Below are 22,379 nucleotides of genomic sequence, written 5' to 3'. Positions count from 1 at the left end.
CCACACCATGGATGAAGTTACCCTATTCATTGGTGTATTAACGCTGACTGCGAAACGCGTTTACTAGGAATGATGTACCACTTGCAGACTTGTAACAAGCGTAATAACATCCGTCGTAATAGGACCGCAACCGACAGTGGCCAGAGGTACATCTCGTGCCTTGTTGCTGTTAGTGATTGTAGGTACATTTTCGTCAGCTTTCGTACTAATACTTAAAACGGCTTACAATTGATATTTGACCACAGGAATATCCTAAAGTGACCTTTGCTCACTGCGGCACGTAAGGTTGCACTACTTCCACGATGACGACATCCATATTAACAGAGCTACTCACGTTTCTCTTTGTCTGGCGAAAACTGAAGCACATAAACCACCAGTTCATTACCAACCTGGAAGCGTACAGTATTTTTGCGTAGTTAAATTGTGGATTTTTCCCTTACAGCCAGAGGGGTCATATGGTTAATTAACATTAAGTTAAGTGTTATATTTAAAATAAAGCGCACATCCAAACTTTTACATAATGGTATTACACGTTAGCGCTAATATGTGTTTCAGTGAGCAGCGCTGTAACTGCAGCACACCAGAACTGGCGTTCACGTCGTAACAACTTTTTCCCGGAGTTTCCGACACCGCACAGACGCTGAATAGTCCCTCGCAATAGGTGGCATCGAGAATCGTCATTGAAGAATAATATATAGGCCTATTCAGAAATGTACAGATCAAATGAGAAGCTATTAGTTTGTTTCAGTCTTATCCAGATAGACACAGTGCATGTAGGTTTGTAAATGTTCAAGAAATAAACTGGAAATGCATAAACCAGTGGAAGTTGTTGGTAACGCATGGAAGATCCTGAGAGATCAAAAGGGCTTCAAAAATAATTTTTTTATGACTTTTCTCCCGGAAACAGATTACACCTACGGAAAATGTGAACCAATATGCGGCTGAGACATGGACATCAATAAGACCGCATCTTGATAGTTCGTTGGGATCTAATCATTAGTGACTTCAGGTGGATATTACAAATCCGGTAAAAATAGTAGACTTTCTTCCTCACCAAATTGAGGTCGGCTGCCAAGGTTAGAGGCGAAGCTAAACATTGTTGGATTGGTATTCCCCGGTCGGATTTGGAGTTGACTAAAATTATGACAGGTACGTCTACATTTATAGGTGAATATATAGCTTTTGTACAAATACAATGTAATATGACCGGTCAGAGGTTCTACGATGAAAGAGTTTCAAGATCTGGGGTATTACTAACTACAAACAAACACCTACGGGAATGCTGCAACTTCTCCACCACTAGAGTGAACAGAATCTGAAAATTTAACGAAATATTTGATTGTACGAGAATATCTGCAAATTCTGTAATGTTATCTCCATCATGATTCCTTATAATATGCAGCACTTACAGAAACTGAAGGCAGCCGATTATTCTGTATGAATTTGGCAGTGAAAATAACGAGAATTTGAAAGTGAAAGCCCTGCGGACAGTCGAAGCATAACTGACCTACAAAAAAATTGTGCTCATCAAGAAGTTACGTTTAACAAAAAGTTTATTTATTACTTGAAAAGAAAAGTGTTTTGACGTATTTCATGATAAATGTATTCTCGAATTTTACAGTAGTAATTATTTTTGCTGCATTACAATCAAACCTTTGACCTTACTGATAATCACGTCTGATGAACACTGGAGCAGATACCACAATTGCTGTGAAGGAGAAATTTACAGTGGTTTTACAGCTAAATCCTGCGCCACTGGCAATGTTGACCTTGTCCATCAGTGGATGCCTGATAGAACAACGAATATAACTGAAATGCCCTTCCAACTGCGACACTATCAAATCTTGATCTTAGTCATGATTAAACGAACTGCCTCATTTCCTGTAGAGATAAATATTCTTCGGTAACTCTTTATCTGATTGCGAAATCCTGAATTTCGCTCCAATGAATTGAAAACTTGTTGATGGTACAGTGACCAGCAACTAGATTTTGAATACACTTGCTTAAAGCGGACTGATTGCCAAAAAGAAGTAGAAGTTATTAATTCTGGCACAGTCGTTAATGTATTAGATTCACGTTGTGGAGCAGTGGGCTTCAGATTCTAGCTTAGCCATGGCGACAAAGGCCTCTGTAAACAATTCAAGAATAAGAATAAATTGGTTCCATTATGAATGTGCGGCAGATTTCTTACCTAATCTAGTTTAGTTCAGTCTGAACGTGTGCTAAGTCTGTACTCTTGATCAAATATTTTTATTTTTGTTTTTACTAGCACACTGATTTTATAGGAAAGTTTTTACACGATTCCAACTGAAGGCGGTGAGGAAAATGTAAGGTAGCGCTCTTCGAAACTACGTTTCTATGTACCTTACTGTAAAGAAAATCATGTTTTTATGTAAAATACTCTAATGTCCTTGTCTAATTTTCTGGACTGATGTGCGGTAAATTTGACTGAAATAATTTGAATCAGCATGATATTTGGAAGGATCCGTTTTAATTTTATTTGGATCTGAAATATTTTCATACTGCCAAAACTACCACTCAAGGAGGCAAACTTACAATTTACCTAGATACAAGTAAGTGGGGTAAATATTGATTAAGAGCCTTGATCAGTATGTTACCGATTCAATTATTTGAAATTTATAGGAGCTTGTGAGAAAGGCACTGACCCCGCAATAGAGAAGACAGAGAGGGCAGATCCAAACCCTCTGAAAATCTACGCCATAAAAAGTGCAAAAGCGATACGTTTCCATTCCTCCCAATTAATCTACAATTTTCATCTGCAGTGTAGAGCCACGGCACATAGGAGCAAAATCTACACAGCATTATCGCGTGAATGCTAGTGCAGTTATTTCAATAGTTAATTATCAACAATAAACGTAGCAGACTTGTACACGCTTTAATACTGAAATAAGATGATTATCGTTATATTGTTTTTATGACCGACAAGTCTCATTCAGCTGGCTATCTTTTCTTTCTTGTTTAGTCTCCGCCCTGCTGTCTTGTCTGATGAGTCCCGACACCATTTTTTCTACTGTGCCAATATCTCTGAGCAGCACTTGCCCCTCATGTCCTCAACTACTCGTTAGATGTAGTGTAACCTCTGTCTTCCTTATGGTATTTACAAATCACAGCTTCTTCTGGTTATTCTCCTTTACCTTAAGACATTCCCTACCATTCTGTGCTACCTCCTTATCAGTATTTTACATTTTCTCAGGCGGTTCTTCATAGAATCACATCATTTCTTATTTTATCAATCCAAGTAATGTTCCTTTATTTCAGTCACTGTTCCTTCTATGTATAGATTGAGCAGTGTAGCGAAAGTCTGAATCCCTGTCTTCCACTATTTTTAATTCAAGAATTCCTTTTTTGGTTTTCCATTTAAATGATTTCCATTTATATTTTCCTCCCTTCCTTCATGCACATACTTAAAATTACCCGTCATTTCCTATAGCTTACTTCTACTAGCGTGAGAATTTCGTACATGTTGTACCACTTTACATGGACGAAAGCTTTTTATAGGTCGACAAATAATATGAGCTAGTCTTAAATTAAGACTTTAGAAAAATTTTCTGAAGTTTTGCTTCCGTTACCAAGCGCAACGTCAGAAATGCGAATCTTGTGCATTTAAATTTTTAAATCTTAATTAACCGCCATATAACAGGCCTCCGGTTTTATTTTCCGATCCACTACATAAACTCAATTTCTATCTTCGCGACTTTGCCTATGACTTTTTTCCGAAAGTCTGATGGTGTATCGCTAGCTTCATAGACTGTACACTACAACAGTGGTTTTGTGGTCAGTTTTTCCTATACTTTTAGAGTCTGGTGGAATTTCCTCTGTTCCTTCACCTTATTTGACTGACCCTTTTCCAGACTCTGTTACTGTGTTGGTGCATAACTTGGTAGTGTTTTCCCATAAGTTTAATAAACACAACAGAAACACATAACAGAGACTTTTTTTAGTCGTCTTTCACTATTTACTCCAGTCCGCTAAGATTAGAGTAAACTGTAGACACCATGTGGTTTTAGTGGTGAAGAAGTCGACCCATGTTAGGAGCACCTTCAAGGTTGTCCGATAGAGAGCGGAAACTGTGAAAGGCTCAGTGGAGGGGGGGAGAGGGGGATGGGGAGGCAAGATCAGGTGAAACAGGTGGATGGAATGACTTCCCAAACCAACTCCTGTGTAATGTTTTTTTGTCAGTCTAGCAGAATGCGGGCTGGCGTTACCGTGTAGTAGTATAATTTCTCACTATCTTACCGGTCGTTATTCTACGATTGCATCCTAACTAACCTAAGGACATCACACATATTCCTGCCCGAGGCGGGATTCGAAACTGCCACCGTAGCAGCAGTGCGGTTACGGACTGAAGCGTCTAGAACCGCTCGGCCACCGAGGCCGGCTGGGACTAGATCATGCGATATCCATACACCCTAATTTTGAACCTCCCCAATTAGATCAAAATGCTACACGATGTTGAATGATCACAGTTTATCATATTTTCCAGTTATAGAGTACAATGATGTGGTTGATTGTGGATTAATGCGTTTAAACGATCTTCATCTAACCCTAAAGGTCTTCGTGAACAGAAGAGTAACCGTTGTGAAAACGAGCCTTCTTAAAACGAGCAAATCCACTCACTACATCCAACCGACGACACGTAGATATTAAAACTGAAATAGTAAGCCACAAATAGAAAGTGATAATCGATAAATAAACCCACAGCAAACCGGAATAGCTGCATGAAAAACAAAAACGCTACCTATGTACAAACATAACAGTTTTTGCGTCTAATACTGGATGTCTTATGTGTACTACATCTATTCACCTTTCTTTTTCTCTATCGTTGACAAACTAGTTGTTCACATCATAAAGGCCTTCATTGTGCCCTTTTCACCTACCCGCTGTCACCGTCGCATTTAACACTGGAATTCGCTTTACACTCTTTCTGTTGAAGCTCTAGCTCTTAATATCAACGAACGCTCTTTTGGACTTTTCTACCAGCTTGATCAGACCTTAGGTGAACATTATCTTTCGAATTTCTTCCCTTTTTTCTGCCGCCGTTTAGCTTCACTACGTTGCATCATTATTTATTTTTCATTTTTGTACGTCCTTCTGCAGTCAAATAAATGAAATATTAATTTTATTACCTAAGGTTTCTTCGCAGATACCTTCCATGTACCTATGCTTGACTGCCATTATTGGAGACGTTCTTCAACTGAATCGCTTACCGTGGTATTCATTATCTCGATCCCTACAGCCTCAAAGAACTTCAATCGAAGCTCGTCATTCCTAAGAACTTCGATCTCCCACTTCTTTCCGGCGATTGTCTTAAGCTTCAGTCTACTCTCCATAGTAAATTACTATTCAGTATTTCATTTCAGATCTCTGCATGACCATGATGACATCCAACTGCAGTCTTCCCGTGGTTTTGGGCCTTTTACAAGTATACCTCGTCCTCTTACTATTTTTAAACAAAGTATTTGCTATTACTAACTGAAATTTATTGCTAAACTTAGCCTTTGACCTCTCTATTTCCTACTACAGGGCCAATCGTCACCCCCGACGGTCTTTTGCTCTAGCTCTTTCCATCGCGTTCACATGACTGTTAGATCATGATCTCCGTTGGCATACCAAATGACACGTTGAATATTGATGCTGCAAGTCAATCCGTACTCACGCGATGACCAGAGCGAACAATGTGTCTATTTCGTTGTCCAGACCACAGGCCTAGCGGAAATGGTTTGTCATGCTATGAAACGTCAGATGTTTTAGTTTCACGTATACTGATGGTGGTGTACTCGTGATCAAATACTTTTTGTCGCCATAGGAAATGTTTTTCTTTTCTCTAATAAATTCAGATATAAGAAACCTCAGCCTAAAGAATATCTATATCAGTTTAAAGAGATCTCGAATAATCACTCAGAAGGTAGATTCTGACATACCGAATGACCACAATACTACATTACCTAAAGAAAAAGAAACCACTGGAAAAAATTACATGGGGCATTTCATAAACTAAATAATCTTACATCAAATTCAAGCTGCATTTTTGTCTGACAGTTCCAAAAGTACAAACAACATAGCAATGTCCCACAAAGACAAATGGATGGCAGCAGGTATTAGGACGTATTTCCAAACCCCTCTGCACCTTAGTCCTATAAAAAAGAATTTTAATGATCTAGATTCCTTATATTTTATTCGCAGGTACATAGATGTTCATAGGAGGGTGCCTATTGCTATAAAAAAGTTACTTAATGGCAATATAACATACAATGCAGATTAATAAAAAAGCAGTCTGGGATTTTATTAAGCAAGAAACAATAAGAAACAAATAAAAAACAACGTAATGATAAGGGAATAGTAACACAAAGCCAGTAAAACAGCACATAACCTAAAAATTACGAAATCAATACACTTCGATGAATTACCAATATATGTGGAAATACAATGCATACAGTGCATTCAAGAGACAAACATAAACCAATATAATATAATGATAAGGGATAGTGATAAATTTTCCACACCATCTAGGAAACTAGGTGAAGGAGTATTTTTCAGATATAACAGATAAACTAAAAATGGTTCCCAAAACAAATCAAATGATTGTATATAATTGTGCGTTTAGTGTAATAATATTACTACATGTTACTACCGTTCACAGAGTATGAAAAACCAGCACAAAACCTTAAAAACACACAGGCTTTAGGCTTAGATGATGCACCACTATATCTGCACGTACAGTGGATAGAGTGTATACAAGCTCTCTTAACAAACGTAATAAATGAGCCATAAACATAAGGGAAATTTACAAAGTATCTAAAACAGACATGAATTGTTTTTAAAGCTACAGAAAGGTAATGCAGAAGATGTAGCAAACCATCTATCCAGTTCTCTGCTGTCATCATTTCAAACAACAGCAGCATTAATCATGAGAAACGGATGAATGAATTCCTTGAATAAACACAACCTTATATGTAAGTCACAGTCATGGTTTCAAAGTAGAGAGACTGCCACCATAGAATTTATGCTATTGGTAAGAGTGTGTCATAGGCAGGTCTTTGACTTTCCAAAGGTTTCTGGTATCGTTGAGCGTAAGATTTAGCTAAATAAACTACACTACTGGCCATTAAAATTAGTACACCACGAAGATGACGTGCTACAGACGCGAAATGTAACCGCCAGGAATAAGATGCTGTGATATGCAAATGATTAGCTTTTCAGAGCATTCACACAAGGTTGCTGCCGGTGCCGCACCTACAACGTGCTGATATGAGGAACGTTTCCAACCGATTTCTCATACACAAACAGAAGTTCACCGGTTTTCCCTGGTGAAACGTTGCTACGATGCATCGTGTAAGGAGGATAAATGCGTACCATCACGTTTCCGACTTTAAAAAACGTCGGATTATAGCCTATCACGATTGCGTTTTATCGTATCACGGAATTGCTGCTCGCGTTGGTGGCGATCCAATGACTGTTAGCAAAATACGGAATCGGTGTGTTCAGGAGGGTAATACGGAACGCCGTGCTAGATCTCAACGCCCACGTATCACTAGCAGTCGGGATAACAGGCATCTTATCCGCATGGATGTAACGAATCGTGCAGCCACGTCTCGATCTCTGAGTCAAGAGATGGAGACGTTTACAAGACAACAACCATCTGCACGAACAGTTCGACGACATTTGCAGCAGCATGGACTATCGGCCTATCAGCTCGGAGACCATGGCTGCGGTTACCCTTGCCACTGCATCACAGACTGGAGCACTTGCGACGGTGTACTCAACCACGAACGTGGGTGCACGAATGGCAGAACGTCCATTTTCAGATGAATCCAGGTTCTGCTTACAGCATCTTGACGGTTGCATCCGTGTTTGGCGACATCGCGGTGAACGCACTTTGGAAGCGTGTATTCATCATCGCCATACTGGCGTATCACCCGGCGTTCAGGTATTGGGTGCCAATGGTTACACGTCTTGGTCACTTCTTGTTCGCATTTACGGCACTCTGTACAGTGGACGTTACATTTCAGATGTGTTAAGACCTGTGGCTCTACCCTTCTTTCGATCCCCGCGAAACCCTACATTTCACCAGGATAATGCACGACCGCATGTTGCATATCCGTTACCGGGCTTTCTGGATACAGGAAATGTTCGACTGCTGCTCGGGCCAGTACAGTCCCCAGAGCTCTCACCAACTGAAAACTTCTGGTCAATGGTGGGCGAGCAACTGGCTTGTCACAGTACTCCAGTCACTACTCTTGATGAACTGTGGTACCATGTTGAAGCTGCATGGGCAGCTGTACCTGTATATGCCATCCAATCTCTGTTTGACTCAATGCCCAGGCGTATAAAAGCCGTTATTGCGGTCAGAGGTGGTTGTTCTGGGTACTGATTTCTCAGGATCTATGCACCCAAATTGCGTGAAAATGTAATCACGTGTCAGTTCTAGTATAACATATTTGTCCAATGAATACCCGTTTATCATCTGCATTTCTTCTTGGTGTAGCAATTTTAATGGCCAGTAGTGTAGAATCAGTAGCTAAAAACAGGTGTAGGTAATATGTGATTGTGACCGTAACAGATATAGGTTAATTACCGTCAATAGCAACTGTAAAGATGGTAATTAACCTTCGCTACTTGTAGTTGTACAACAGCGGAAAAAAGAAACAGAAATACGAAGACGACTACTTGTTTAACCAAACATTTATCTTAACCGAAATACATTAATATAAGTGAGTGTATATGGTAATTATACAGGCTGCATATAAACACAGTGTTTTACAATGAATATTCTCTGTTGGAGTGGTGCGAAGACACAAAGACACTGCTAAACAGTGTGTCATCAGAATGTTATGCCCTGGGAATCCTGTCATCAGTGTATGACAGCCAGTATCATTTAGTTACGTACTACACTGTTTGCTCGACACATACATTTTTACCCATTATATTTTATTCGTAGAGGATCGCGATGTTTATCTTTGCCATACTTTACGCGAGTCTGCTATAATCACCTTCGATTGATCGACACAAGCACCATATTGATCTTGTCGCCAAATGAGTGATGCAATTTTGTGTTTCTGTCGTATCAGTTTGATCAATGGGAATCGTTCACAGGTTGATGCCCTCTAGGTCTTCCTTGCTTGAAAGAGAATTCACCATTAATGAGTTACGAGGTGCATTCAAGTTCTAAGGCCTCCGATTTTTTTCTAATTAGCTACTCACCAGATATCGATGAAACTCGCGTTACTTCTCGACGTAATTGCCCTGGAGACGTACACATTTTTCACAACAATGACGCCATGATTCCATGGCAGCGGCGAAGGCTTCTTTAGGAGTCTGTTTTGACCACTGGAAAATCGCTGAGGCAATAACAGCACGACTGGTGAATGTGTGGCCGCGGAAACTGTCTTTCATTGTTGGAAAAAGCCAAAAGACGCTAGGAGCCAGGTCAGGTGAGTATGGAGCATGAGGAATCACTTCGAAGTTGTTATCACGAAGAAACTATTGCGTAACGTTAGCTCGATGTGCAGGTGCGTTGTCTTGGTGAAACAACACACGCGCAGCCCTCCCCGGACGTTTTTGTTGCAGTGCAGGAAGGGATCTGTTCTTCAAAACATTTTCTTAGGATTCACCTGTTACCGTAGTGCCCTTTGGAACGCAATGGATAAGGATTACGCCCTCGTTGTCCCAGAACATGGACAGTGTCATTTTTTCAGCACTGGCGGTTACCCGAAATTTTTTAGGTGGCGGTGAATCTGTGTGCTTCCATTGAGCTGACTGGCACTTTGTTTCTGGATTGAAAAATGGCATCCACATCTCATACATTGTCACAACCGACGAAAAGAAAGTCCCATTCATGCTGTCGTTGCGCATCAACATTGCTTGGCAAGATGCCACATGGGCAGCCATGTGGTCGTCCATCAGCATTCGTGGCACCCACCTGGATGACACTTTTCGCGTTTTCACGTAGTCATGCTGGATTGTGTGCACAGAACCCACAGAAATGTCAACTCTGGAGGCGATCTGTTCAACAGTCATTCGGCGATCCCCCAAAACAATTCACTCCAGTTTCTCGATCATGTCGTCAGACCGGCTTGTGCGAGCCCGAGATTGTTTCGGTTTGTTGTCACACGATGTTCTGCCTTCATTTAACTGTCGCACCCACGAACGCACTTTCGACACATCCATAACTCCATCACCACACGTCTGCTGCAACTGTCGATGAATTTCAATAGGTTTCACAACACGCAAATTCAGAAAACGAATGATTGCACGCTGTTCAAGTAAGGAAAACGTCGCCATTTTAAGTATTTAAAACAGTTCTCTTTCTCACCGCTGGCGGTATAATTACATCTGCCGTATGGTGCTGCCACCTCTGGGACGTATTGACAATGAACGCGACCTCATTTTAAAACAATGCGCATGTTTCTCTCTCTTTCCAGTCCGGAGAAAAAAAATCGGAGGCCTTCGAACTTGAATGCACCTCGTACATCGGAGTCTGTCTACTGTTCGGGGTCGGCTGGATGCGTGTAAGGTGGCGGCGTTTTTGGAAGCTAAATTGTTTCTGCCTGGTGGGAATCCATTCTACTATAAATATTCCGAAATGAGTGAAGAATCGTATGAGGTCATTTTAATTTATTGGGTGTGGTGACGTTAGATATTGTTTGGCGAGTTTAAATGGTTATCGCTAGGTCGCGAGAAACCTGGGCGTATAGATCGGACTGTAGTAGAATGGGAGATCATAGGCGCTAAGTAGCCTCTCCATAAGTAGAAAATAGTTTTCAGTTAATCAAAAATTTAGAGATGCAAATGTGGTATTCCTACTGTAGGCTGTAAATCTAAATGTTGTAATTGTTGGTTTGAGTCTCCCTTCGAGATTATAATTTTGTTACCTTATACTCAGTGAAACTATACGTGCTTATCGTCCCATGTCTTTCTGAATTATCGCAAAATTCCCTCTACTAGTGTATTAAGCCGCTAGAGTGTGTCATGTTGAATGAGCACCATCCTGTAGAAATTTGAACGATCACTTCAAGACCCACAGTCACTGAGGTTATATCGGAAATGAATGATGAACTTTGCTCCATTAACACGTACGTAATAAGCGATGTTTCTTTGGATTCTTATAATTTTCTGTGCTGAAACAGGTACGCCGAGAGGTGGTGTTCCGCGGAGTGGCGTGTGACAAACATAGTGTTACGTAAAATCACTCTCTGTTAAAGCGTTCCAAATGAAACAGTCAAGATTTGCAGGCTCTCTCACAAAATTTACCTATTTTTGCATACGGAATCCTGGGTTACAAGACTGAGGAGTCATCCTGCTTGCTTCGCTGCACCCAGTATGTAGAAAGCTCCCATATGTATGGTGTATTGGATATCCAGGCCCATTATTTTCATTGTGCTGAATTTATGAAAGTGCGTCTCTGTGTGTGTGTGTGTGACATTTTTATCCAAATTTACGGTTCAGACAGCGGTTCCCAATCATTCGTTAGGGGCACCGTTATTACACGTTACCCTACCTTGAATTTATCTGGGCCCGACTATCACTACTTATATAGTAGTATATATTTTTTTTTAAAAAAAAGAAATACACACACACTCCTTTCGATGTGTTTTTAGTGACGTAATTTTTTCTGAGGAACTAACGTACATCTTGTGAACACAGATATCTGACTACAAGAGAGGGCAATAAGAATAACAACCAAAACGAGTAGTTGAGACCATTATAAAACACTGTTCTAAATTCTGGGATTACAGCTACACCATGAGAGTAAATTTAACAATCACTGTGCACATCGAAAATAAGGTTCTGCACAAACAGCTGTGCCTGTGGCCATGGAATGACATCTGAACTTAACTTACATTAACCAAGGAAGAAGAATGAAAAGAAGTGAACAGCATTTTCTACCAAGGAAGAAAACCCTACAATAAATTGCGAAATGAGATTAAGAGATTACTAAGACGAAATATCTGTTACGCTGTACATTCTGCAGAGTGAAGGTTTACATAGACGACGCAGAGCGAGGATAAGGTAAAACATATAACACAAATAAATAATAATAACGACAAAAATGACTAAATATCTATTATTCCTCGTAACATTTTCACGCTTACTTCGAAAGCTATGGAGTGTATAATGCTAACACCTAAGCATATTTCCGATTTAGCATCTCAACCATTATAGTTGGTTGCTGACTCAGTTTTTCAGTCTAGCTGATGGGAAGTTGCAGTACACATACATGAAAATCGAACATCGTCAGTTTGATCGTGTCGTCAGCTAATAATGTTTTCAGTGTTGTATTGTGCATGTATAATGTGTACGTTGTGTACTGCAAGTGTGAGTAAGAAATGAACGAACAGTGTAGCGCTAGCCTTTCACATTATTAATTTGATCGCAATGTAAAATGGAGGTAAACCGAATGAATTAGACTAACCTTGTAATCGCTAGGTTGGAGATTCCATTCTTCATCAAGGCAGTCTAATTTAGATTTTCTTAATTTCGTTAAAATCTCGAAGCAAACGTCAGTACGGTTCCAACTACAAAGACCACGGCAGACTGGCTATATGAATGTAAATGCCTGTATACGTGAGCCACGTTATTATTGTTGTCCGTATATTTTAAAGTAATGACACGTCTAATATCCTCTTGAAAGTGATCTATGGACGAATTAAACTACTATTACTACTACTACAAAAACAAAACTGCTATGAAAAGCTATAAACGTATTCCCTATTATTGACCAATGGACCCGAAGGTACCCATTTCGAACCCTATACATGGAAGAAAATTTCATCTCCAGTATTTGACTGGAACTCGTATGAGAGCTGGTTTCGCGCAGGATGGACCACAAAATTCCCACTAAATATCTGGATTAACTTCCCGGTTCGATTCCCGGCGGGGTCACGAATTTTCTCTGCCTCGTGATGACTGGGTGTTGTGTGATGTCCTTAGGTTAGTTAGGTTTAAGTAGTTCTAAGTTGTAGGGGACTGATGACCATAGATGTTAAGTCCCATAGTGGTCAGAGCCATTTTTTGATTAAGTTCCAAAAGTAATTCGCAGTCTGTCACAAAGTGAGTACATACGATAGTTTTGATAGTGACCAGCCCGTTGCATTTAAAAGTTAACGTCAATGGAACCTTGACGCTCATCAAAACAGGCAAGCTAATTTCGGCATCGGGTTTCAGGATTTCCCGCCTCTTTCTTTCACAATCATCAACACTTGAGAAATGACACAGGTATATGTAGGTGAACCGATTACAGCCACAGACATCAGACACCTCAAGACACAATGCTCATAGTTTTTTAAGGAAACTTGCCTGTTAGCGTCAGAGAAAGAAGCTGTCCCAGTTAGGTGTCTGAACAACTTGTGGTGGAGCTCTCAGTGTTTTATGGACGAGGCAAGCTGGATGTCTCTGTCCGACGAACAAATAATCACCGACGGTGTCAAATCACCTCAAAACATGAACCTCTGTGATAAACAGGATTCCGACTGCCTGGCTCTAGATGACGCCCTGTGGTAATAGCGTGCCCATATTTGCAGCCGTGCCGAATTCTTTTAGCTTCTCATTTCTCATATGTCGCTATTATAACAGTCTAATTAAACGACCAGGCCAACAATGCGCTTACCTCGAAAACCTATATGGTGTAAGTTTGATGCAAATGTGGCCAACATTCATGTACAGCATCCACAGACAACTATCAGTGACAAATGAACATTCAGCAGACAACATCGTCAAGTTCATAATTTTTTGAGAGCTTATTGTACATCGCGTATGTGAAAGAAACTCTTTCATCTTGCGCAAAAAGTAATTGCTCAAAGTCTATATCGAAATTTGTCCTGTATCATGTACCTAAGCCTTGGCTTATCTCACTAAGTGAAGTGCCTTGACTGTCACATTTTCAAGGACGGAGACTTAGCTCAGGTGGGATGACGAAACTTATACTGTGCTGTGCATGTGCGCATCAGATGGTATATAAAGTGTTGGGACGGGGCTCTGGACATTCACCGCCACCGCCACCACAATGGAGCGCCTCGTCGTCTGTCTCGTGTGCCTGCTGTGTTCTGCACTGGCCCTGCCGTCACCGGCTTTGCCGGGAAGGAAGGCCTCAGGCCGCATCATTGGGGGGACCAACGCGGACATCGCCGACTACCCGTGGCAGGTGTCCTTCCAGAAGTTGGGTTCACACAACTGTGGAGGGTCCATCATCAGCTCCAGCTGGGTCCTGACGGCGGCCCACTGCGTCGACGGCCTCAGCCTCTCATGGATGAGTTTCCGGGTCGGCAGCTCAATCCGAGAGAGCGGAGGCTCCGTCCTGCAGGCGTCTTCTGGCTTCATGCACGGCCAGTACGACAGCGACACAACTGACTACGATATTGCCGTTGTCCAGGTGAGTAGCACTAGCTCACATCTCAGACAAATTTCCAGGGAAATACAAGTATGTCTGTGATCTGTAGCAGCCATGCATGGTCACCAACAGTATTAACACACTGCGACACATTTTCCAAGCTACAGAGTAAGCAATTTAGAATTCCACAAAATGCAGTGCCTTCAATGTGTTGCAGCCATGATTGCCCAACACCTACAGGAAACCCCGTTTTACACCCGTGAGCCAAAAGATTATGACCACTTGCTTAATAGCTTGTTTGTCCGTATTTTGAACGAAATACATAGTTATTTCTTCGTATCAGGGATATGATAGTTATGGGGCATTAATTGTCTACTCAAAGGTCACGTAATTCGTGTAAATAACGAGCCACTAATTTGCGTACGCTGTGTTTGCACGCGATAGTGACGCAGATGGGTTCCATAGGATTTACATCAGGCGAATTTCGTCGCCGAGACATCAACTGAATTCACAACAATGCTCCTAAAACCACTGTAGCACTACAGGAGAATCATCGATCGACTTTAGCAAAAAGTGATTCACCGAAGACCACATATTTATACTAATCGATGGTCGAATCTCGATGCTATCGACCTTACTGCAGTCGTAATTGACGATGTCTTGGGTCAACATATGAACACGTAGGGGTGTTCCGCTGTAGAACTTCATGTTTAACAATGTACGATGATGAGTGAGCTCCGAAATAGTTTGTGAATGCTCCGGCATTGTGCTCTTTCGGCAGACATGTCACAGATCTCCATCTATCCTATTTGACAGAGGAGACAACCCCCCGACTCCCGGACGACCAACCATTTAGCACCTTGTGGTAGTTTCTCTGTCCGTCTACCTCTTTCCTCACATGCTCACTATAGGAGAGTAGTACTTGAACATTCGACCAGCTTCGCCGTTTTCGGAAGACTCGTTCACAGGCTTTGAGTATTAGTATTCCGACCTCCGTCAAAGTGACTTATCTCAATCCATTTCTCCATCTGCAGCCCATAACTTCGCTATGGTGATTTCATGTCCTTGTCTCATCCACTTGCACAGTTTTGTTAAGGAGGTAGGTGCTCGCAACACCACCAGCCAACATCCTATGTTACGGCGGTTATAATGTTTTGGCTGATCAGTGTATACTAGCTAGCGCACGACAGATGATCGGTGAAATGCTCCCACCAGAAGTTCACATGCTGTGATAGGGGAATAATGGCATCATCTGTGACCATCCTCACGTAGATCGATAAAGCAAGCTGACATGAGGCACACCCCACATCTAATTTGTTGGGAAGTCTATATCAGATTACTTGAAATTTGCCTCTGACATATAGGCTGCCCTGCACAGCCTGTCGACAAAGGAAGCCGATATTAGTCCAACACAAAATGCCTCTTGTGCAGGGCACCCTACATGCAAGAGGCTGGAAAGGCACGCTTTAGACCATATCTTCACTCTTATGGGCGTATGTGGTTCTTACTTCCTTAGTGCCGATATGAAGGTTACTGTTTATGGACCAAATTTTGTTTAATTCAATTGTGTTTCAGAGGATATTGTGGACATACACAATACCTCCTGCTTTATATACTTGTAGAATATGTTAGGAATAATTATAGCTCTCTTAGGTTATTAGCATTTTCTGAAATATGCTGCAAATCGATTGTGACATGGGAATAATAGCATTAACAGATTCTTTTAATTTTTTCCATGTGTCTCAACAGTATAAAGAAATGTTGGAACAAGAGCCAACCATCTCCTCCAATAGTTCTACATGATGTTATGTCTCATGAGAAGCTATAGAAGCAGTAGCTAGAGCAACATTTTTTATAGTTGTCAATGCAAGACGTTTATTAGACACATGTGGGTGGGAAGAAGGACTGCGAGGTGCTTCTTCACCACTTAACATGAGCTTAAAGATCATTGCACGTGCACAAGAAAATGGATTACAATTTTCCTCATTAATACTACCATGTGGCTTAATTGCGAATTAACAGAACTCTCAATATCCGTGTGGGGCCTTGTAGTTCTGAATCCAATGCTATTTAGTTTTTCCACAACGTCGATCTTTCCTGACATGTGCTCCTTTCTCTACACGCGCGTTTAGTTTCAGCTTGCATCATCTATGACAAGAAAAATATGGACAAGTGGGTGATAGTGTAAACTACCCTTCGCACAGCACTGCGCGACTCAACAAGGGACTGCACCTTATCGCCACTCACATATGGGAACTCGAAATAGTTGTCTCTGTCCAATCCCTCCTGTAAGGCAGCATCACCAGCTCGTTTCATTCGAGAGTTTCGTGGCCCAGTGAGCAGCAACCTGGCAGTGGCTGTGACACCCCTGCACCTCTGTGGATAACGCTGTTTAAGTCTCGGTCCCCGTTCCGTTCTTGTGTGTCCTACGCCGGCGAGGCGAGAGTTGTTGAAGCCTCTGTGTGTTTGACAGGTGTCCGGGTCGCTGCTCGGCAGCAACGCCCAGGCTGTGAGCCTGCCCTCTGACGGCTACGACCCGGCGGCTGGCCTGGCGGTGACGGTGACTGGCTGGGGGAGAACGAGGACCGGCGGGCCTGCAGCCTCCACCCTGCAGAAGGTCGACATCAGCATCTCGGACCGCTCCTACTGCCAGAGCTTCTTCTCCAGAAAGGTGACCGACCGCATGGTGTGCGCTGGTCAGGCCGGCAAGAGCGTCTGCAACGGAGACTCTGGCGGCCCCCTGGTCAGCGGCAACATGCAAGTAGGCATCGTCTCCTGGGGGGCGAAGACCTGCGAGAATGCGCCGGGCGTCTACTCCAACGTCGGCAACCTGCGCTCCTGGATCCGTTCTACAGCCGGTGTGTGACGCCCTCGAGTCCACAGTTGATTTGCGTCTCTCGCTCCATCAAATATTTTTCTCTAAAGCACGACTGTGTATTACGAAATAAAAAACTATGTCTCTAACATTTTTACTCATTGCTTAGCAAACACAGCTTAGGCACTGTCAACTTGTTAGCATTGATGACATTGTCTGGCAAAGCCTTAATAGGTGACCATTCATGCCTTTATTAATTTATTTATCGAATTTCAATTCTGAATTTGAGCACTTTTATAGTGTAAGGAACACCCTTCCCCACAACAGATTTCCTTGGTTGGAGCTACACTGATTCCTATGAAGTGCTGGAATCGCCTCTGTAGTGGTAGATTCTAATAATGATACATCGTCTGAAGTTTCACCCTGTTACTTATACACTGAATAGCCAAAGAAATTGGTACACATGCCAAATATCGTGTAGGACAACCCGAACAGCCAGAATTACGACAACACGACATGTAAAGGAATCAAATAACTTCTGAAGCAGTGCTGGAGGAACTGACACCATGAATCCTGCAAGGCTGTCCATAAATCCGAACGAGTACAAGGGGGTGGAAATTCCTTCTTAACAGCACCTTATAAGGCATCCCAGATACGCTTATTAATATACATATTTGGGGAGTTTTGTTGCCAGCGGAAGTGTTTATAATCATAAAAGTGTTCCTGCAGCCACACTGTAGCGATTCTGGACGTGTGTAGTGTCGCATTGTCCCGCTGGAATTCGGATCCCCCCGTCGGAATTTCGAGTCCTCCCGCGGGCATGGGTGTGTCTGTTACCCTTATCGTAAGTTAGTTTAAGTTAGATTAAGTAGTGTGTAAGCTTAGGGGAGCGATGCCCACAGAAGTCTGGTCCCATAAGATCTTACCACAAATTATGAAAAAATTTTCCTGCTGGAATTGGCCAACTTCTTAGGAATACACAATGAACATTAATCAATGCAGGTGTTAGTTTTTCAGTCTGAACGCTAAAAAGATTTGGTTCTCGACGCTACTCTATGCAAGTTGCTATGTTTATCTTTCTTTGAATTTCAAAGATCTGTTCTCGACCCCAACGGAAATCCAACAAGAAACTTTTATTACGATTTTAACACAAAATTAGACGCTTTCAGCAAAACATTGACTGACTTAAACACAACATTAACTAATTCCGACGAAGATTTGACTCATTTTCCACACAAAATTGACAGATTTTGACACAAAATTCAATGATTTCGTCAAAAAATCGCTCATTTCAACACAGAAATGACTGAGGTCGACACAAAATTCAATAATATTGATATGCAATTGATTTATTTCGAAAAACGTTTCTAACCAATCTCCCTGTGTAGCCTACGCCTACTTTATTAGAATTTCAAACACTTGTTCATTACGCCATCGGAAATTTTTTAATCCTGACAGCCAAACGCGCAGCAGACTCCAAACCCTCCCCCCGTCTCATTCTGTAAATGTGAAGTTTAATATATTAAAATGTGTCCCTCAGTGAAACTCAGCTGTACGATTACAGAATACATGGCAAATAGACCCTGAGAGAAGGAAACATTTGATGAATGTGTTATGATAATCGACAGAGACTTAGGCAACACATCTACACTCATCATTATGTACGAGTGCTTGCAGCTGTTCCATTTGGCTTCATCGTAATGACTGCAGAAGTACGTAATTCCCAAACGTGAAACGAGTCATTTTGATTCAGCCCAGTGATTCCACTAGCAGTTGTAAAGGGAAAGCACATAATTAACGTCATTTGTTCCACCACTATTTCGTTACTGATATTTGTTGCTAGATTTTGATTTTGCCGCTTCCTTAAAACCCCTCTATGTTGTACGTATCAAGACTGATCCCTCACAGAACCAAATCATAGTGCCATGCATCAAAATAAGGAATACTTCTCCGGATAATTCGTTTCCAATGTGCTACATTCTGTATATTATGTCTAGACACTCATTGTAGATGGGTTTGTCTAGTTGTGTTTGATCTGTAGAACATGCATTTCAGAGCATATTGTTCTTGAGGCTATAGGTGGAAAGATAAATACCACAGTATTGTGTATGGTAACACGCTTTTCCTACAATGGTATGCAAAACGTAAAGACGAAATGAACTTTAACAAAATATATTAGGGCAAAGTAATATTGCTCGTCGAAATTTGGGCTGTGCGTAGAAAGAACTGCTGTAATGTAGAGAAAAAGTAACTGAAAGATGTAAGCAATGACAAGAACAGATAAAACACTTTTACTCGGAGACAATACTTACATTAAAGTCACCATTATTGGTGATGGTCCCGTGCACATTAAAAAACAGAAGACATAGTTCTTAATAAGATGTGTGATCCATACAGATAGCAATGCATTTTGCGCAACGTGCTTGCGTGCTGGCAACCAGGTTTATGCGGAATTCTTGTGACAGGGTGCTCTATTACTCCACCAGTGCGACTCACAATCTGCAGCTCTGACACATTCCACACCTGCTCAATGAGGTTTAAGTTGTGGTAATGGCAGGCCAGTGCATTCCATGAATATCACCGTTCGAAGAGCTGCTCAACCTGCCCTGTTCGATGCGGTTATTCGTTCCCATTCATAAAAGTGAAATCGGGGTCATAATACAGCTCTGAAAAGACGCATATGAGAAAGAGGCACAGTATCAAAATAACGTTCACTGATGAGTGTAGCTTGTTACAGATTTTGAACCGGCCGCTGTGGCCGAGCGGTACTAGGCGCTCCAGGCTGGAACTGCGCGGCCGCTACGGTCGCAAGTTCGAATCCTGCCTCGGGCATGGATGTGCGTGGTGTCCTTAGGTTAGTCAGGTTTAAGTAGCTCTAAGTTCTACGGGACTGATGACCTAGAATGTTAATTCCCATAGTGCTCAGAGCCATTTGGACCATTTTGAACACATTTGGAGCTCACGAGACTCCGGCATGAGAAGTCATCCTCATTCTTCCAATGGCCTTGTCAAAGAAGGTGGAGGAACGGACAGATTCAGAGCACTCTTTTGTCCTAGGAGTTAGAAACTGCCCCTAAAGGTAGGAGAATCAGGGACGATGAACGGCATGAGGATGCAGCAGGCAATGGAAACCACTGCATTAAAGACACGTAACGTGTATCCACAGGACATGTGGCCTGTAGTTGAAGAAGTGTCATGATGATCTCTCCATTGGCAAACGATTCCGGAATACCTCCCCATTGGGATCTCCGGTAGGGGACTGCCAAGGAGAGCTGCCCATGAGAAAAATACTGAATAATCAACGAAAAGATAACGTTCTACAATAAAAAACGTGTAATGTCAGAAGGTTGAAAGTGATAGGGAAACTAGAAAATCTGAAAGGGTATTGCAAAGGCTCAAAAATGGTTCAAATGGCTCTGAGCACTACGAGACTTAACTTCTAAGGTCATCAATCCCCTAGAACTTACAACTAATTAAACCTAACTAACCAATGGACAACACACGTCCAAGCCCGAGGCAGGATTCGAACCTGGGAACGTAGCGGTCGCTCAGTTCCAGACTTTAGCGCCTAGAAAAGCTCGGCCACCCAGGACGGCTGCAAAGGTTCAATCTATACATGGTAGGGGTCAGTGAAGTGAAATGGAAAGAAGACCAGGATTTCTGGTCAGATGAATGTAGAGTAATATCAACAGCAGTAGAAATTGATATAAACGGAGAGGAATTTGTTATGAATAAGAAGGTAGGGCAAAGAGTGTTTTACTGTGAACAGTTCAATGGCAGAGTTTTTCTAATCAAAATCGACAGTAAACAAACACCGACAACGATATTTCAGGAATACATGCTGAAGATGAGGAGATAGAAAAAGTGTATGAGGATATTGGAACGATAATACAGTACGTAAAGGGAGATGAAAATCCGATTATCATTGCCGACGGGAATACAGTTATAGGGAGAGAGTCGAAGAAAAGGTTACAGGAGCATATGGGCTTGGGACAAGGCATGAGAGAGGAGAAAAAACAATTGAGTTCTGCAATAAATTTCAGCTGGTACTAGCGAAACACAGAAGGAGGCGATATACTAGGAACACACTGGGTGGTATGGGAATATTTCAGTTAGATTACATCATGGTGAGACAGAAATTCCGAAATCAGAAACTGGATTGTAAGGCGTATCCATGAGCAGATATAGGCTCAGATCACAATGTGGTAGTGTTGAAGAGTAGGCTGAAGTTTATGACGTTAGTCAGGAAGAATCAGTACGCCAAGACTTAGGATACAGAAGTACTAATAAATTACGAGATACTGTAGAAGTTCTCTACGGCTGTATATAAAGCAATAAGGAATAGATGAGGAGGCGTATAGTTGAAGAGGAATGAACATACATAAAAAGGATTATCACAGTAGTTGCGAAGAAAAACGTAGATACAATGAATGTAACTGCGAAGAAACCGTGGATAACAGAAGAAATACTTCAGTTGGTCTACGAAGTACAAAAATGTTCCGGGAAACAGCAATATAAACATACAAACTGCTGAGGAATTAATTAATTAGGATGTGCAGGGAAGCTAAGACGAAATGGCTGCATGTAGAACGTGAAGAAATCGAAAGAGAGTCTGGCTTCCGGAATAATATGATCCACACAATTCCGAATATTGCAAAAGCTGACTAGAGCGAGAATGATCGTACAATCACCTTACCAGCTCACGCGTCCAAGATGCTGACAAGAATAATATACAGAGGAATAGGAAAGAAAGTTGGGCATGTGCTACAGGACGATCAGTTTGACTTTAGAAAAGATAAAGGCACGAAAGAGGCAAGTCTGACGTTGCGGTTGATACTAGAAGCAAGATTAAATAAAAACGAAGACATTCTCTTAGGAACTGTCGACCTAGAAAAATCGTTCGACAATGTAAAATGAAGCAAGATGTAGGAAATTCTGAAAAAAGTAGGGGTAAGCTATAGGGAGACACGGGGAGACATTGGTATAAAGTGTGTTCAAGAAAAAGAGGGGATAATAGGAGTTGAGGACCAAGAACGAAACACTCGGATTAAAAGTGTGTAAGACAGGAAAGTAGTCTTTCTCCTGTAGTGTTCAATCTGTATATCGAAGAAGCAATGACGGAAACACAAAAAAAAACCAGGAGTGGAATTAAAATTGAAGGTGAATATTGCTATCGTCAGATGAATTACATGACCTGCTGAATGGAGTGAACATTCT

General features: G+C 41.7%; 1 protein-coding gene across 1 annotated transcript; it reads left to right on the top strand.

Moving 5' to 3' along the window:
• Nucleotides 1–14,023: 14,023 nt before the first annotated feature.
• Nucleotides 14,024–17,271, top strand: LOC126285123 (trypsin alpha-like). Its single transcript, XM_049984445.1, has 2 exons — nt 14,024–14,389; nt 16,821–17,271. Exons 1-2 carry the CDS (start codon nt 14,024–14,026, stop codon nt 17,211–17,213), a joined length of 759 nt encoding a protein of 252 aa, XP_049840402.1. The 3' UTR covers nt 17,214–17,271.
• Nucleotides 17,272–22,379: the final 5,108 nt, after the last annotated feature.

The sequence above is a fragment of the Schistocerca gregaria genome, chromosome 8, assembly GCF_023897955.1.
Source record: "Schistocerca gregaria isolate iqSchGreg1 chromosome 8, iqSchGreg1.2, whole genome shotgun sequence".
Lineage (NCBI taxonomy): Eukaryota > Metazoa > Arthropoda > Insecta > Orthoptera > Acrididae > Schistocerca > Schistocerca gregaria.
The sequence above is the reverse complement of the archived record's forward strand: the minus strand, read 5'-3'. Positions and strand labels throughout refer to the sequence as shown.